We start from the raw sequence: 20306 nt of genomic DNA on the forward strand, positions 1-20306 counted from the left end.
AACTATGAATTCTGCTGTCTACCAAGAGATCCTGAAGAAGAATGTCTGACCATCTGTTCGTGTACTCAAGCTGAAACGAACTTGGGTTCTGCAGCAGGACAATGATCCTAAACACACCAGCAAGTCCACCACCGAATGGCTGAAGAAAAACAAAATGAAGACTTTGGAGTGGCCTAGCCAAAGTCCTGACCTGAATCCTATTGAGATGTTGTGGTATGACCTTAAAAAGGCCGTTCATGCTCGAAAACCCTCTAATGTAACTGAATTAGGACAATTCTGCAAAGATGAGTGGGCCAAAATTCCTCCAGGACGCTGTAAAAGCCTCATTGCACGTTATCTCAAACGCTTGGTTGCAGTTGTTGCTGCTAAGGGTGGCCCAACCAATTATTAGGTTTAGGGGGCAATCACTTTTTCACACAGGGCCATGATGGTTTGGATTTTTTTTCACCTTTAATAATAAACACCTTCATTTACAAATTGCATTTTGTGTTTACTTGTGTTGTCCTAGACTATTGTTTAAATTGGTTTGATGTTCCGAAACACTTAAGTGTGACAAACATGCAAAGGAACAGGAAATGAGGAAGGGGGCAAACACTTTTTCACACCACTGTATGTTTCCCTTCTGACCTGTGAAATTCTCTGGTCAGACTGGCAGTGTAGTTGCAGTAGGCAGATACACCCTGTGCAGATCGTGACTAACTGTGTTGTAAAGGAATGTGATTTCAGCCCTGCGGACGAGGAACAATATAGAGTGCTGTAATGGGAAAGGAGCTCAGCGGTCAAGCATAGCATGCAGGGTGGAGGGGGTGTTCAGGGGCTTTGTGGGGGGGGGAGGCAACTTAGATCTGGGAGGGCAAAGCCACGTGACACAAAACCTGGAGCCTGCGGCCCTTCAGGGACTCCCCGAGGAGGTGTTAAGGGATTTGTTTTAGCAATTTCTGAAGGTTTTTCTGTCAGTGTTGGCAGGTGTTGCCCAGACCCCGGTCACCTCCCGGAGGTGTGTGTCTTTTCCCCAGGGAAGTGGGGCAAGTAGAAACCCCTGGGTGGGGGGTACAGAGAATCCCAGCTAGTGACTAGGAGACACTGAGCAGTGTCAGACCTCACCAGCGACATCGGTCCCATCGTGGCTACAGGACGGCACTCTCCTCTTCTTGCCTCGCTGAGATCGGTTACCATTCCATGTTGCCAGCACACAGTACAGACACTTCCCCGTCCTGGGCTGCTCTCACCTCGTGCTCCTCTCCATTCAGAAAATGGCTCACAGCTTCTCCCCAGCCAATGAGAACAGAGGGGTGTGGACTGTGTAAGGCAAAGTAGAAGCCCAGCCAATGAGAACAGAGGGGTGTGGACTGTGTAAGGCAAAGTAGAAGCCCAGGAGCTGGATTTTGTGGAGGATATGATAATATGACAGGGAGGCTGCTGGGGCCCCCTGGAGCTAGGGGCGTGGTTGCAATTGTGACCCCTGCAACCCCTTATGCTACCCCCATGAGCATAGGGATTAAAAATAGTCGATGTTGATTGAGAGAGTGAAGATCCACTTTCAAGTCTAGCAATAATAATGCAAAATACGATCTGAAATTACACCAGAGGTCTCATATATATATATATATATATATATATATATATATATATATATATATATAAACTGCACCTCAACTCTAAACTAATTTTTTATTCTTTTGATGATTTGTATGATGCTGATCAATGTTTTAGATGCACTGGAGGGCAATGTCTGTCTGTCTGTCTGTCTGTCTGTCTGTCTGTGCCTACATCTGACCATCCATCATAGTCTGTGGTCAGTCATTCTGTACTGTACTGTTGTTAATTACAAATATTAAAATTCACCTTGCAATACATTATTGCATTATAAATTTATTTTTGTTGTGAAAACATAATCCACGTTACAATAAATGTATACATTGTAAGAGCTTTCTTTTTCTTTTTGCTAACTTTATTACAGATCCTTGCTTACTACTCTTCTGTAGATATGGAGGTAGGCCATTCCAGTGTTCTTGCTAAAATATTTAAAAATGAGTGCTAAGTACAAGGTCATTGATTATAATCACACGATCAGTACCATCGCTTTAATACCAAACACCGCACGTCACGCATTGCATCAGATATTTCACTCACAGAATTGAAATGCTCAGTGCACTAAACCTAAGGACTTCGCAGGGGATGCCGTATTGTATGCAACCGGCAGCCTAATGTTTGACCTCAAGCAAGATGAACATTCTAGAAAATTGTGTTCGCAACTTTATTACTAATGCAATTTTTGCAAGAAAAGTTTTTTTTGGCAGTTATAGGAAGTCATGGCTGCCTACAGATTAAAAAACACTATATTACCAAAAGTATTGGGACACCTGCCTTTACACCAGGGGTCTCAAACTGGCGGCCCTCCAGCTGTTGCAAAACTACAAATCCCATCATGCCTCTGCCTTTGGGAGTCATGCTTGTAACTGTCAGCCTTGCAATGCCTCATGGGACTTGTAGTTTTGCAACAGCTGGAGGGCCGCCAGTTTGAGACCCTTGCTTTACACGCTCTTGAACTTTAATGGCATCCCAGTCTTATTCCGTAGGGTTCAATATTGAGTTGGCCCACCCTTTGCAGCTATAAGCCCTTGTGCACACGGTCGGATATTCCGATGGACAATGTCCGATCGGACCGTGTTGTCGGATAATACGACCGTGTGTGGGCTCCATCGGACTGTTTCCGTCGGAATATCCGACCAACAAGGTTTTAGAGCTGGGCTATATAATTTTCCCACAACATGATCCGATCGGAATTTGTCCGATCGTTTGTAGAGAATTCCAATCGGACAAAGTACCACGCATGTTCAGATCAAATTCCTAGACCAAATCTATTGGCTACTAGCCTGAACATAGTCCCGTCGTAACGAAATAACGCCATCACGTTCTGAACGATCGGATTTTCCGACAACTTTGTGCGACCGTGTGTATACAACACCAGTTTCGGACAAAATCCGTCGGACAAAATCCGACGGATTTTGTTGTCGGAATGTCCGACCGTGTGTACAAGGGCTCATATATACCCAGTGAAGTGACTGGCCTTGAATGATACACAGAGATTAAACAAATCCTCCTACATAAGTTGTACCTGCTTATCTGCATTATTTTCTGTGTGTATGCAACAGTTTCGGACAAAATCCGTCGGACAAAATCCAATGGATTTGGTTGTCAGAATGTCCGACCTTGTGTACAAGGGCTAACAGCTTCAACTCTTCTGGGAAGGCTGTCCACAAGGTTTAGGAGTGTGTCTATGAGAATGTTTGACCATTCTTCCAGAAGTGCATTTGTGAGGTCAGGCACTGATGTTGGATAAGAAGGCCTGGCTCACAGTCTCCGCTCTAATTCATCCCAAAGGTGTTCTATAGGGTTAAGGTCAGGGTCTGTGCAGGCCAGTCAAGTTCCTCCACCCTAAACTCGCCCATCCATGTCTTTATGGACCTTGCTTTGTGCACTGGTCCAAATCATTTGATGGTGGAGGGGGGGTTGTGGTGTGGGGGGGTTGTTTTTCATGGGTTGGGCTTGGCCCCTTAGTTCCAGTGAAGGGAACTCTTAAGGCGTCAGCATACCAAGATGTTTTGGACAATTTCATGCTCCCAACTTTGTGGGAACAGTTTGGGGATGACCCCTTCCTGTTCCAACATGACTGTACACCAGTGCACAAAGCAAGGTCCATAAAGACATGGATAAGCGAGTTTGGGGTGGAGGAACTTGACTGGCCTGCACAGAGTCCTGACCTCAACCTGATAGAACACCTTTGAGATGAATTAGAGCAGAGAGTGGGAGCCAGGCCTTCTTGTCCAACATCAGTGTCTGACCTCACAAATGCTCTTCTGGAAGAATGATCAAACACACTCCTAAACCTTGTGGACAGCCTACCCTAGCAGAGTTGAAGCTGTTATAGCTGCGAAGGGTGGGATATTAGTACTGTTGCCCCGTTCACACCAGCGTATTTTCTGTAGGAAAAACCATCCAAGTTTTTTCAGATGGAAAATCAGCTTGTGTGTATGGGGCATCAGTCCTAATATCCCACCCTTTGCAGCTATAACAGCTTCAACTCTTCTAGGGTAGGAATTCCACTCAAGCTTGGCTTGCATACACACGGTCACACAAAAGTTCTCTGAACTTTCGACTGTCAAAAATGCGGTGACGTACAACACTACGACGAGCCGAGAAAATTAAGTTCAATGCTTCCGAGCATGCGTTGAATTGTTTCCGAGCATGCGTAGGAATTTTTTGCGTGTCGGAATTGGTACAGACAATCGGAACTTTTTTTCCGACCGAAAAATTGAGAACCTGCTCTCAATCATTTGCTGGCCCGAAATTCCGCCAGCAAAAGTCCGATGGAGCCTACACGCGGTCGCATTTTACGACCAAAACCTCTTATCTGGCTTTTGCTGGCGGAATTTCCGATCGTGTGTGGCGGGGCATTAGAATGGGATGGCATTAAAGTTCATGTGTGTGTAAAGGTAGGTGTCCCAATACTTTTGGTAATATGGTGTATATGTAAAAATTGCAGAAATATTTTTAATTGGATGATTTTTTTTTTTTTTTAATTAACCAAAAAAAAAAAAATGGCAATACATACTTTTTGTGATCTTTGCTACCTGATTTGTAAAAAATGTTTTCAAATTTGTAAGATTTTTAAAGATCCAGATATCCCTGCCAGACAGCACAGCCAAGTTGGGAACTCACTTTTTTCCCACTGCAAATAAGCGATGCAGTTTGGTCAAATACCGCGGCCGCCCTCCCTCCCCTCCCGGCCTGCTGTCTGTTTAGAAACGACCTTAACACAAATTAAATTATTTGGTTGACAACAATGTTTTAAAGCCTAATTTTGGTAATTATTTGCTGCACAGAAGATTTCAGTAAGCCAATATAAAGACATAATTGACATACTTATATTATTGCATTTCAAGAATCTCTAACTTCATCACATTTGTCATTTTCTTGTAATACTTGCTTGGCGTTCAGATTTAACGGGGAGTGTACGGGGATCTCGGTCATCTGAGACAACATGAAACGCGTTTCACAGACTCCCCGGAAAAGTGTCCCAGAACACAAAAATTGGAAAGTGTTAATAACTGTGGATCAATGTTTTACAGCAGACCCTTGTAACTATATGGAGTCTTTCTGTTTCCTCCATAGGTTCATCCGCTGTTAGTCCGCGAAAGAAGAAGCGACTCCTCCAGAACCAAATTCCTAAGACGAACGGTCAGCGTCCCCGTGGAGGGGAAGCATCCTGACGAACACGGTACTAAAGGATCTTTCATACATGTTGTGTGTACAGGGGTGGACTGACAACTCATGGGGCCCCCGAGCAATAGGAGATTATGGAGCCCCCAGGCAATCCAAGATTATGGGGCCACACAGTATACACATACATGTACACACAGTATACAATCACACAGTATACACATACATGTACACACAGTATACAATCACACAGTATACACATACATGTACACACAGTATACAATCATACAGTATACACATGCATGTACACACAGTATACAATCACACAGTATACACATACATGTACACACAGTATACAATCACACAGTATACACATACATGTACACACAGTATACAATCACACAGTATACACATACATGTACACACTCCTCCAGAACCAAATTCCTAAGACGAACGGTCAGCGTCCCCGTGGAGGGGAAGCATCCTGACGAACACGGTACTAAAGGATCTTTCATACATGTTGTGTGTACAGGGGTGGACTGACAACTCATGGGGCCCCCGAGCAATAGGAGATTATGGAGCCCCCAGGCAATCCAAGATTATGGGGCCACACAGTATACACATACATGTACACACAGTATACAATCACACAGTATACACATACATGTACACACAGTATACAATCACACAGTATACACATACATGTACACACAGTATACAATCACACAGTATACACATACATGTACACACAGTATACAATCATACAGTATACACATGCATGTACACACAGTATACAATCACACAGTATACACATACATGTACACACAGTATACAATCACACAGTATACACATACATGTACACACAGTATACAATCACACAGTATACACATACATGTACACACAGTATACAATCACACAGTATACACATACATGTACACACAGTATACAATCATACAGTATACACATACATGTACACACAGTATACAATCATACAGTATACACATACATGTACACACAGTATACAATCATACAGTATACACATACATGTACACACAGTATACAATCACACAGTATACACATACATGTACACACAGTATACAATCACACAGTATACACATACATGTACACACAGTATACAATCATACAGTATACACATGCATGTACACACAGTATACAATCACACAGTATACACATACATGTACACACAGTATACAATCACACAGTATACACATACATGTACACACAGTATACAATCACACAGTATACACATACATGTACACACTCCTCCAGAACCAAATTCCTAAGACGAACGGTCAGCGTCCCCGTGGAGGGGAAGCATCCTGACGAACACGGTACTAAAGGATCTTTCATACATGTTGTGTGTACAGGGGTGGACTGACAACTCATGGGGCCCCCGAGCAATAGGAGATTATGGAGCCCCCAGGCAATCCAAGATTATGGGGCCACACAGTATACACATACATGTACACACAGTATACAATCACACAGTATACACATACATGTACACACAGTATACAATCACACAGTATACACATACATGTACACACAGTATACAATCACACAGTATACACATACATGTACACACAGTATACAATCATACAGTATACACATGCATGTACACACAGTATACAATCACACAGTATACACATACATGTACACACAGTATACAATCACACAGTATACACATACATGTACACACAGTATACAATCACACAGTATACACATACATGTACACACAGTATACAATCACACAGTATACACATACATGTACACACAGTATACAATCATACAGTATACACATACATGTACACACAGTATACAATCATACAGTATACACATACATGTACACACAGTATACAATCATACAGTATACACATACATGTACACACAGTATACAATCACACAGTATACACATACATGTACACACAGTATACAATCACACAGTATACACATACATGTACACACAGTATACAATCATACAGTATACACATGCATGTACACACAGTATACAATCACACAGTATACACATACATGTACACACAGTATACAATCACACAGTATACACATACATGTACACACAGTATACAATCACACAGTATACACATACATGTACACACAGTATACAATCACACAGTATACACATACATGTACACACAGTATACAATCACACAGTATACACATACATGTACACACAGTATACAATCATACAGTATACACATACATGTACACACAGTATACAATCATACAGTATACACATACATGTACACACAGTATACAATCATACAGTATACACATACATGTACACACAGTATACAATCATACAGTATACACATACATGTACACACAGTATACAATCAGGGCTGCTGCAAGGATTTTTGACACCCTGGGCAATACCTAATTTTGCCGCCCCCATTGGCTCCACCCCTGACCCCACCCCCTTTGCCCTGCCCATGTGACAGGAGACGACGCTATACAGGAAGCATCGGCTCTGCTTCCTCTAGGGCTGGCTCCTGTGCTGCGCCTCTAATTACGCTACCTGTCGGACGGAGCACTGCCGGAGACTGAGTTACATGCTGAAGCCTGCAGAGCATGCAGACGCGGAGGGAAACCAGGGGCCAGGCGCCCTTAGACAGAAATGCACCCTAGACGGCTGCCTAGTTTGCCTAGTGGTAGCACTGGCCCTGTATACAATCACAGAGTATACACATACATGTACACACAGTATACACAGACATGTTTCTATTGGCTGAGAAGGTACTGGAGAGGTGGGGCAGCTATAATCTCTGGATTTTTAGACCAAAAGGATGTCGGTAAGGGACATTTCAGAGACAGATGTAAAAAAAAAAAACCCACAGATTTTTACATACTGTCCCTGGTTTTACTGAGGCTGGCAACCCTGATGGGGCCCCCTAGTGGCTCGGGGCCCTCGGGCAGTGCCCCAGTGGCCCAATGGTCAGTCCGCCCCTGTGTGTGTAACACATCTCAGTGACTTGGAGTGAAACAATATGTGACTATACAATGGTCATGCAACTCCGAAAGGCTGGGATTTGGCCATATACAGTACACACGCGATAGGAATTGAAGTTATTCTCACGGGTCATTTACATCATAAAACTATTGGATTGAGAAGGAATGTAGTTTATAGAACTTAGAACTATAGGCAAAACTTTTTTGTGATATAGTAAGGGAGGGTTATAACCCCTGTAAGGTTTATTTTTAAACTCTTTGTCCCATTGGGGAGATTTACCTTCACTTCCTGCCTGATGACCAAGACAGAAAGTGACGGGAAATTCCTGCAAATTAATGGACTCTCTTGGGGACGCCCAGGTCACCAGAACTAGTGTCCCCATTTTTAAGATTTCCTCTCCTTTCACTTTCAATGATAATGGTAAATAGGACAAACAGAGAGGGTGGATCTTATGCCGCGTACACACGACCGGACTTTCCGTCAGACTAGGTCTGACGGTCTTCCCGACTGACTTTCGGTGGAGTTCTGATGGAATTTCCGAACGAACGGACTTGGCCAAACACACGAACAAACTAAGTTCATTAGTTTTGAACGGATGACGTAAACGGAACTAAACAAGGAAGTTCAATAGCCAGTAGCCAATGGCTTCCCTTGTGTTGTATTTGGTCTGTCGGAGCAGCACACAGATGAACAGTTTTCCCTATTTTAGTCCATCGGAATTGAGTCCATCGGATAGATTTGAAACATGTTCTATTTCTAGATCTGTTGTTTTTTTTTTTTTTCCGAAAAACGATGGGACTTTCCCACACACGATCGGATTGTCCGATGGACTAATCCCTTCGGACCTATTCTGCCGGAAAGTCCGGTCATGTGTACGCAGCATTAGGGTTGCCGCCTCATCCCTTTAAAATGGAACACATAATAACCACTTCAGCCCCGGAAGAATTTGCCCCCTTCCTGACCAGGCCATTTTTTGTGATACGAAACTGCGTTGCTTTAACTGACAATTGCGCTGTCATGCGATGATGTACCCAAACAAAATGTATGTCCTTTTTTACCCACAGAGCTTTCTTTTGGTGGTATTTGATCACCTCTGTGGTTTTTATTTTTTGCACTATAAACAAAAAAAGACAGACAATTTTGAAAAAAAAAAAAAAAACACAATATTTAGTACTTTTTTGCCATAATAAATATCTCCCCCCAAAAAATGTAAAAAAAACGAATTTCTTTATCAGTTTAGGCCGATATGTATTCTTCTACATATTTTTGGTATAAAAAATTGCAATAAGCGTATATTGATTGGTTTACGCAAAAGTTATAGCGTCTACAAAATAGGGGATATATTTATGGCATTTTTAATATTAATATTTTTTTTACTAGTAATGGCGGCGATCTGCGATTTGTAGCGGGACTTCGACATTGCGGCGGACAGATCAGACACTTAACACTTTTTTGGGACCACTGACACTTATATTTATACATTTATATTTATACAGCAATCAGAGCTATAAATAGCCATGGATTACTGTATAAATGTCACTGGCAGGGAAGGGGTTAACACTAGGGGGCGATCAAGGGGTTACATGTGTTCCCTCAATGTGTGTTCTAACTGTGGAGGGATGGGACTGACTGGGGGAGGAGACCGATCGCTGTTCCTACTTACTAGGAACACACGATCTGTCTCTACTCTCCTGAGACTCAGTTCACACTGGGGTAAACTTGTCAGGTGACTTAGCCGCCTGACAAGTCGCATCCTGTTCTGTACAATGGAACCGCTCTAATAGGAGCGACACAAGCCACTCCGACTTAGAAAAAGGTTCCTGTACTACTTTTGGGGCGACTTCAGGTGACTTGCATTGACTTCTATCGGATTATAAGTCGGATTCAGGTCGCCTGAGGCAGTCGCACTGCAATTCGTGCTGCCTCAGTGTGAATCGACCCTGACAGAACTGGGATTTGTGTGTTTACACACACAGATCCGCGTTCTGGCTCTGTCAGGAGCAATCGCAGATGCTCAGCGGATATTGAGGCTGCTGGGCACGTGCATCAGCTCCTAAATGACGCAAGGGGCACACCCCCTATACCCCTTAAAGCGGCCGCCATACAGCTACGGAGATTCACGTAGGAGAGCCATACTGCCGCCGTCGAACAACGGCAGGCAGTCGACAAGTGGTTAATTCACAGGTTGTATGGCTGATTAAGGTGGTAATTCAATTCACTTAGTCCCTTACCTGCATTAACCACTTGAAGACCAGGTCTATTTCTGACATGTGTTGCTTACAAGTTAAAATCAGTATTTTTTTGCTAGAAAATTACCCCCAAACATTATATGTATTCTTTTAGCAGTGGTCCAGGGACCACTGGTTGGTGACCACTGATTTAGACAATTACCTGCGTCTTCTTTGTGCTCCAGGACTTCCAGACTGAGTGTGCCCCGGCCTGTGCACAAAGCTTCTTCATAAAGACATGGCTTTACGGCATGGGTCTTCAAGCTAGGGCCCTCCAGTTGTTTAGAAACTACAATTCCCCTCATGCCTAGTCATGTCTATGAATGTCAGAGTTTTACAATGCCTCATGGGATACGTAGTTCCGCAATAGTTGGAGGGTCGTAGTTTTTTGAGGATCTCTGCTTTACGGGTTTGGTGGGGAGGAATACGGGTTTGGTGGGGAGGAATGTGAGTGACCTGCACAGGGCCCTGACCTCAACCCTACTAAGCACCTTTTGGATGGACTGTAAAGCCAGGTCTTCTCAGCCAACATCAGTACCTAACCTCACAAATACTATTTTTACTGGTGAGGTACCAATTCCTACAGACACCCTCCAAAATTGTAGAATGCCTTCTCAGAATAGTAAAGGCTGTTATAGACACAAAGAAAGGGGGCAACACTATATTAAATATAATGATTTTGCAATAGAGTGTAAAATAATCGCACCTAATCTACCTAATGGTAAGCTTTCACAAACCTTTGGCCTTATAGTGTATGTCTTGGTTGGTGCCTTTTTGCTCAGATGTCTTGTCTGTACTCTTATGTGAACGTTGCCTCTGCTGGCCACATATGTTCCGATAGAGGAAACCCGGCCGTTTTGTGCAGTTCTAACATTGAGAAGGTTTTCTTTTGTTCTGTCTTACTGTGATGCCGCGTACACACGATCAGGCTATCCGGCGGACTTGGTCCAGCGGACCAGAGTCCGCCGGACAATCCGCCCGGGTGTGGGCTCCGGCGGACTTTATCTTTCCAAAAGTCCGGCGGACTTAGAAAGAAGTTTTGACTCAAAATTGTCCGCCGCACTTGGCAGTCCGGCGGACAATCCGGCCATCTGTGTGCTAGTCCGCTGGACTTTTGAAATGAACGGACTTGCCCACACACGGAGAAAAGTCCGTTCATTTTGAACGTGGCTCCAGGTAGTCGGGACTAATGAAGGAGGTCAATGTCGCCGCCTCCATCGGCGAGATTGACACCTCGCTGGCCCCGTCACCTGGTATGGACTTAAAGGGGAAGCCCTACGCCGAAAAAACGGCGTGGGGGTCCCCCCCAAAGTCCATATTGGACCCTTATCCGAGCACGCAGCCCGGTCAGTCAGGAAAGGGGGTCGGGACAAGCGGGCGCCCCCCCCCCCCCCCTCCTGAGCCGAGTCCCGCCATAGTCCGGCGGTTTGTCCGCTAGACCTAGTCTGCTGGAAAAGTCCGGTCGTGTGTGAGCAGGTCCGTTCGTTTGGAAAGTCCAGCGGTTTGTCCGCCACACTAAGTCCGCTGGATAGTCTGATCGTGTGTACGAGGCATGAGTGCTACCCTACGTAACCTTGTCATAATCCTTGGCAATACAAACTGAGAATATGATGAAAAATACATAACAGACCACACAGCAAAACACGCATGAGATATAGTTAACCAAATTTGTATGTAACTCTTTACACCTATTGCTCCATCCCCCCTCACTTTTGAGCCTACCTATGGTCCCTTAATGCGATGACTAGTCTGATTGATTGGCGGGGAGGAATAGGAGGGGTACGGTCACGTTCAACTTCACTATGCATTTTTCAGAGAAGGTCGCCCCAGCCTGCGTATCATATTTATTGCATGATCAGTTTGTATTACCCATGTAAAATTTATATGTGATGCATGTGCACTTTATTGCCTACACTTTTTAAGTACTTTGAAGCTGGACCTGGCTTTCTAGATCTGCAAGAAATTGGAGATTTTCTTGGGGATTATCCATCCCTCTTTATGTTTGGACTCCTTGAACTGTTTAAAATTGTGTTTGTTTTAGATTTTTCTCTCTTATTTATACATGTGTTATCACTTTGTATCAGTCTGTAAGGTTGACATGACAACAATATAATCCCATAACAGGGAATGATATCGAAACTGTAAAATGTGTGGCATGCAACAACTTGCAGTTACATGGTTTAATTGTAAGATGTGTGTTTTATTTTAGAGTTTAAAAAAAATATGTTAATGCAATGAAAATGAAAAGAAAAACAGCAACCTGGCAAAACACATCCACTAATAGTTGATGCCAATCCCCCCCCCCCAGCTCTCAAAATTTGAATAGAACTACACTTTGTGTCCAAAGCATGTGGAGACCTGCCCATCACACTTACCTACCAGGCCAAAAGTATATGGTGACCTCTACAAGTGAATGAGTTCAAGTGTTTTCAGTAAGAGGTATGGTTAATGCTACAACATCCAACCTTATGGAATGTTTGGGAAAGGACCTTTTCTGTTCCAGCATGACCTGTGCACAAAGTCAGATCCAGAAAGGCATGGTTTGATGAGTTGGCTGTAGAGCAAGGGTAGGCAACCTTTCAGAGGGTGAACGTGGAGGAAATTAATGAACTCCAGGGAGGCGGCTGCCTTTTTTGACTTTCAAGCCCCCAATAAAAAGAGGGCATGAAAAACACATAGTGTGTCACAGTAGTGTCTTCGGCCCCACTTCACATCACCCCCACAGTAGTGTTCTCTGACCCCCCCACAGTAGTGTCCTCTGCCCCCTTTCACATCATATCCTTCAACAGTAATGTACTCTGCCCCCCCCCCCCCCCCACAGTAGTGTTCTCTGACCCCCCCCCCCCCCCCCACAGTAGTGTTCTCTGCCCCCTTTCACATCATATCCTTCAACAGTAATGTACTCTACCCCCTCCCCACAGTAGTGTTCTCTGCCTCTCCCCCTACAGTAGTGTCTTTTGCCCTCTCCCCCAGAGTAGTGTCCTCTGCCTCCCACACAGTAGTGTCCTCTGCCTCTCCATCTCTCCATAGCAGTGTCCTCTGCCCCCTTCACATCACCTCCTCCCCCTACTGTAGTGTCCTCTTCCCTCCATAGTAGTGTCCTCTGCCCCCTTCACATCACCTCCTCCCCCTACTGTAGTGTCCTCTTCCCTCCATAGTAGTGTCCTCTGCCCCCTTCACATCACCTCCTCCCCCTACTGTAGTCTCCTCTTCCCTCCATAGCAGTGTCCTCTGCCCCCTTCACATCACCTCCTCCCCCTACTGTAGTGTCCTCTTACCCCCATAGCAGTGTCCTCTGCCCCCTTCACATCACCTCCTCCCCCTACTGTAGTGTCCTCTTCTCCCCATAGCAGTGTCCTCTGCCCCCTTCACATCACCTCCTCCCCCTACTGTAGTGTCCTCTTCTCCCCATAGCAGTGTCCTCTGCCCCCTTCACATCACCTCCTCCCCCTACTGTAGTGTCCTCTACCCTCCATAGCAGTGTCCTCTGCCCCCTTCACATCACCTCCTCCCCCCTACTGTAGTGTCCTCTTCCCTCCATAGCAGTGTCCTCTGCCCCCTTCACATCACCTCCTCCCCCTACTGTAGTGTCCTCTTCCCTCCATAGCAGTGTCCTCTGCCCCCTTCACATCACCTTCTCCCCCTACTGTAGTGTCCTCTTCCCTCCATAACAGTGTCCTCTGCCCCTTCACATCACCTCCTCCCCATACTGTAGTGTCCTCTTCCCTCCATAGCAGTGTCCTCTGCCCCCTTCACATCACCTCCTCCCCCTACTGTAGTGTCCTCTTCCCTCCATAGCAGTGTCCTCTGCCCCCTTCACATCACCTCCTCCCCCTACTGTAGTGTCCTCTTCCCGCCATAGTAGTGTCCTCTGCCCCCTTTACATCACCTCCTCCCCCTACTGTAGTGTCCTCTTCCCTCCATAGCAGTGTCCTCTGCCCCCTTCACATCACCTCCTCCCCCCTACTGTAGTGTCCTCTTCCCTCCATAGCAGTGTACTCTGCCCCCTTCACATCACCTCCTCCCTCTACTGTAGTGTCCTCTTCCCTCCATAGCAGTGTCCTCTGCCCCCTTCACATCACCTCCTCCCCCTACTGTAGTGTCCTCTTCCCTCCATAGCAGTGTCCTCTGCCCCGTTCACATCACCTCCTCCCCCTACTGTAGTGTCCTCTTCCCCCCATAGCAGTGTCCTCTGCCCCTTCGCATCACCCCCTTCCCCCTACTGTAGTATCCTCTTCCCACCATAGCAGTGTCCTCTGCCCCCTTATTCAAAACATCACCCCCCCCCCCCGTAGTGTCCTCTGCTTCTCCACCCGCAGTGGTGTCCTGTGAACCCCCCCAAAGCAGTGTCCTCTGGCCCCCATAGCAGTTTCCTCTTCTCTGCCCCCCACAGTAGTGCCCTCTGCCCGCCCCAGCAGTGTCCTTTGCCCCCTTCACATCATCCCCCCGACCTTACAACAGGTGTACAGAGCAGAAATCAGGAGGCAGCACAGTACTGGACAGAGGAATGGTAACTGCCGGAGTTAAGCTTTCATATTAACAAGCTGGGGATAGGTTGCTAGGACAGCCTGACGTCCTAACAACCAATCACCTGTTGGGTAACTTGAAACTGGTAACTGAGGCAGCTCCTGCCCTTTGTCCAGTACTGTGCTGCCTCCTGCTCTCTGCTCTGCAGTGAAGATGAGAGCATTGGGGGCTGGGGGCAGAGGAAAGGCAAAGCAGGAACGTGTTCTCGATCTACACGTTGGCTGCTCGCGGTCGATGGGATAGATCAGAATCTACGAGTTTCAGGCCACCGGTGTAAATTAATTTGAGTCACCTGCTTAGAGCTCTGACCTCAACCATACTCAACGTCTTTGGGATGAATTTTAAAGTCAGCTGCAAGCTAGGTCTTCTCATCCAACTTAAGTACCCGACCGCACAAATGCCGAACGGGCTTAAATTCCCATAGACACATTCCAAAGTCTTGTGGAAAGCCTTTCCAAGTGTATGAAGGGTGCTAAAGCTGTGAAGGAGGTGCAACTCCATGTTACTGCCTATGGTTTTAGAATAGAATGTCCAAGAAGCTTAACACCTTAACACCAACCGTACGCAAATATGCGTTCTTGGCTTGAAGGGGTTATAGCGGGGTGATGCATACAGCTGCACGCATCACCCCAGTACCGTTTTTTAGAGCCAGCGGTTGGCTTTTTAGTGATAACAACCGATGCGGCTAAAAAGCCACTCAGTTGTTACTTTAAGGAGCAGGAGGGGACGAACCCCAGAGCCCCCCCCCCCCCCCCCCCCCCGCCGCCTTCCTTGGCTTTCTCTGGCTCTCCCATCCCACCGGCAGGCCTGAGCGATTGGCCAAAGAGCCAAATGAAAATGGATTCCGCAGGTCTCCTATCTAGTAACCCAATAACGCTGTCATGACATCACTTTCGGTTTACTTGGCTGCCAATGGCGCAGATTTAAAAAGATCCCTAAAAAGCGCAGATTTTGGCGTTTTGAATACTTTTTAGTGTAAAGGAGGGATTTGGGGTCTTATAGACCCCAGATCCCTCCATAAAGAGTTGCTGTCACTACCTATTACTGTCACAGGGGATGTTTACATCCCTTCTGACAGCAACAAAAATGATCATAATTTTAAATAATAAAGAAATAAATAATAAATAATGTTTTAAGTGGCCGTCCCTCCGTGCTCGTGCACAGAAGTGAGCGCATACGTAAGTCGTGCCCGCAAATGTAAACGGTGTTCAAACAACACATGTGAGGTATCACCGCGATCGTTAGAGCAAGAGCAAAAATTCTAGTACTGCCTCTGTAACTCTAAACGTGTAACCAGTAGAAAATTTTAAAGCGTCGCCTATGGAGATTTTTAGCTACCGTAGTTTGTCGCCATTCCACATGTGTGCGCAATTTCAAAGCATGACATGTTAGGTATCTGTTTACTCAGCGTAATATCATCTTTCACATTATACAAAAAAATTGGCTAATTTTACAGTTTTTTTTTTAAATTTATGAATGTGTCTTTTTTCCCCCAAAAAATAGCGTTTGAAAGACCGCTGTGCAAATACCGTGTGACATAAAAAATTTGCAACAATCGCCATTTTATTCTCTAGGGCCTCTGCTAATACATATAGCCTCTGCTATACATATATATATATATACATACATATACATATAAATATATATATATATATATATATATATATATATATATATATATATATATATACACACATATATATATATATATATATATATATATATATATATATATATATATATATATAAAATGTTTGGGGGGTTCTGAGTAATTTTTCAGGACAAAAGACGGATTTTAACATATCAGAAATAGGCTTAGGCATGAAAGTGTATTTAAGCAGGTGTGACGATCAGGTGTCCACAAACATCTACTCATATAGTGTATCATTAGGAGTATAAATAATTTTATAAGTCAGAACATTAGCTAGTCTGATCAATTGTATCATCAACTAAAGTAATTAATTAATCTGCATTTGCAATCCCCATATACATTTGAAGTTTTGATGTTTGAGCCTTTTTAACTGTACGAATGACCTTACAAGCATAAACATACAGCATTTTAAAGATAAATGTAAGGACGTCCTTGGTATAAAGTAATTTATTATACCAGGTCTCTAGAGTATACAGACCAGGAAAGTCCATTTTAGAAAAAGAAAGCAAATGAAATTGCTTCCCGAAAGTTTTAATTTGCTATTGATTCCACAAGACATGAAAAACATAATCTGGGGACATATTACAGTAGGAGAAAGCAGGACGCCCGATCACGTTTTTATCCTATTACAAATGGCAGCATAGGACCTGTTCAGTGTTTATAAAAAGGAATAAAAGAAGAACAGTCTGTGATCTCCTTAGCAGCCAATAAGATTATTTCATTTCATCAAGAAAGACAGCGCAGACAGTGCCTCTCTCAGACAGCTTGCTGCTGACAAGAACCAATGGGGACCAGGGCCGTTTTTAAGGCAGGGCAAAAGGGGCAGCTGCCCTGGGCCCGGTCATTGTTGTGGGGCCCAAAGCAGTTGCTTCATTCTTGCCAACTATCATAGTTTAAATTCTCTCGCCCCTTGAGGTTTTAGTCCTGTGCTGTGTCCCAATATCTCAGTGTGAAGTGCTGATACTAATGCTGCCCAGCTCTGCCCTATTGTTGTGTACAGATGACTTACCTGCAGACCCTGTGTTTACATGTAAATTACCGGCATTCAAAAGTAAATAGCGGCGGTCGACGGCATTGACATGTATATCATGCCCCCCTGAGGTCATATCCATAGTAATCTCTAGCAGTCAATCAACAAGCAGAAATCATGTGCTGTAACCTCTAGCAACTAACCAGTGAGCTGTAATGTGTTCTGTAACCTCTAGCAACCAGTCAGTGAGCGGAAATGATACACTGTAAACTCTGGCAACCAATCGCAATAGCTGCCTGATCTGATTCAGTAAACTGATTTTGAGTCTAGCTGCTATTTATTGTATGTCTCAGAGCAGGTGGAGAGTGAAACTGCATGGGGTAGGGGCCCAAGAAAGGTTTTTCCCAGGGCCCAATCAATATTAAAGACGGCCCTGATGGGGACTGTGCGCTCGGCAAGTGCAGTTGTTCCAGCGCTTAGTAAATTAAGGGAACCTCTACTTGGTTTCATCATCCAGTATTTGCAAGCAAAAATGCTGTGCAGTGTTAATTTAATCAACAAAAATATTTTCCTCATAATTTGTCGGCGGCGTATTTTCAGTGATGAACCATAATGAAAATGACCTCACATTTTCATCAATTGATGCTCTACAAGACTCTGGTCCGGCCGCACCTGGAGTATACTGTCCAGTTCTGGGCACCAGTCCTCAGGAAGGATGTACTGGAAATGGAGCGAGTACAAAGAAGGGCAACAAAGCTAATAAAGGGTCTGGAGGATATTAGTTATGAGGAAAGGTTATGAACACTGAACTTATTCTCTTTGGAGAAGAGATGCCTGAGAGGGGATATGATTTTGATTTATAAATACCGGACTGGTGACCCCACAATGGGGATAAAACTTTTTCGCAGAAGAGAGTTTAACAAGACATGTGGCCACTCATTAAAATTAGAAGAAAAGAGGTTTAACCTTAAACTACGTAGAGGGTTCTTTACTGTAAGAGCAGCAAGGATGGCCTCGGCAGGTGGTGGTCTCAGCGAGGGACATCAATCGTTTCAAGAAACTATTAGATAAGCACCATATTGGAATATACAATGTAATACTGACATATAATCACACACATGGGTTGGACTTGATTGACTTGTGTCTTTTTTTCAACCTCACTTACTATGTAACTATGTAATTCCATTTTCGTTGATGAACAAAAACAGAACGAAAATGTGAGGGAGGGACATTTACAGTGCCTTGAAAAAGTATTCATACCCTTTGAAATTTTCCACATTTTGTTATGTTACAACCAAAAACGTAAATGTATTTTATTGGGATTTTATGTGATCGACCAACACAAAGTGGCACATGATTGGGAAGTGGAAGGAAAATGATAAATGTTTTTTTAACATTTTTTACAAATAAATTTGTGAAAAGTGTGGGGTGAATTTGTATTCATCCCCCCGGAGTCAATACTTTGTAAAACCCCCTTTCACTGTAATTACAGCTACAAGTCTTTTTGGGGATGTCTCTACCAGCTTTGCACATCTAGAGAGGGACATTTTTGCCCATTCTTCTTTGCAAAATATCTCAAGATTTGTCAGATTGGATGGAGAGCGTCTGTGATCAGCAATTTTCAAGTCTTGCCAAAGATTTTCAGTTGGATTTAGGACTGGGCCATTCTAACACATGAATGTACTTTGATGTAAACCATTCCATTGTAGCTCTGGTTGTATGTTTTGGGTCGTTGTCCTGATGGAAGGTGAACCTCCGCTTCAGTCTCAAGTCTTTTGCAGACACTAACATTCTTCTAAGATTGTCCTGTATTTGTCTCCATCCATCTTCCCATCAACTCTCACCAGCTTCCCTGTCCCTGCAGAAGAAAAGCATCCCACAACATGATGTTGCCACCACCGTGTTTCACAGTGGGGATGGTGTGTTCAGGGTGATGTGCAGTGTTAGTTTTCCGCCACACATAGCGTTTTGCTTTTAGGCCAAAAAGTAAAATTTTGGTCTCATCTGACCAGATCACCTTCTTCCACATGTCTGCTGTGTCCTCCACATGGCTTCTCACAAACTTCCTAGTTCTTATGACTTTCTTTCAACAATGCCTTTCTTCTTGCCACTCTTCCATAAAGCCCAGATTTGTGGAGAGCACGACTAATAGTTTTCCTGTGAACAGATTCTCCCACCTGAGCTGTGGATCTCTGCAGCTCCTCCAGAGTTACCATGGGCCCCTTGGCTGCTTCCCTGATTAATGCTCTCCTTGCCCGGCCTGTCAGTTTCGGTGGACGGCCATGTCTTGGTAGGTTTGCGGTTGTGCCATACCCTTTCCATTTTCGGACGATGGATTGAACACTGCTTCAGGAGATGTTCAAAGCTTGGGATATTTTTTATAACCTAACCCTGATTAACCACTTCCCGCCCAAGGCCGTCATATGACGTCCTGGACTTTCAGTGGGAATATCTGAATGATGGCAACAGCCACAGGCATCATTCAGATATTCTTGTTTTCAGCCAGCGATTCTGTGCACCAGAAGAACGATCATAGCGGCAGTTCAGAGGGTTCACCACAAGGTGCAAACAGGCATGTACTGGCCATCGGGACTACCGGGAGTTTCCCGGTGGGCCGATGGCTCAGTGGGCCACTCTGATGTAAGAGGGCTGGTGATGGGACACTCTGATGTAAGGGGCTGGTGATGGGACACTCTGATGTAAGGGGGTGCTGATGGG

General features: G+C 44.5%; 1 protein-coding gene across 13 annotated transcripts in view; it reads left to right on the top strand.

The window, feature by feature from the left end:
* The window catches only part of SYNGAP1 (synaptic Ras GTPase activating protein 1), a 562775-nt gene that overhangs the window by 155961 nt on the left and 386508 nt on the right, over positions 1–20306 (top strand). For 9 of the 13 annotated variants that reach the window (XM_077484719.1, XM_077484711.1, XM_077484717.1 and 6 more), the window contains exons 3-4: positions 1961–1993; positions 5176–5281. In XM_077484719.1, the coding sequence (XP_077340845.1) occupies positions 1961–1993; positions 5176–5281 (139 nt within the window). Of the gene's footprint in view, positions 1–1960; positions 1994–5175; positions 5282–6509; positions 6576–20306 lie in introns of those variants that run through there. The other 4 variants (XM_077484715.1, XM_077484726.1, XM_077484716.1 and 1 more) reach the window with 2 other exon arrangements.

The sequence above is a fragment of the Lithobates pipiens genome, unplaced genomic scaffold (genome assembly GCF_037356315.1).
Source record: "Lithobates pipiens isolate NorthernLeopardFrog02 unplaced genomic scaffold, aLitPip1_a1.2 Scaffold_1, whole genome shotgun sequence".
Lineage (NCBI taxonomy): Eukaryota > Metazoa > Chordata > Amphibia > Anura > Ranidae > Lithobates > Lithobates pipiens.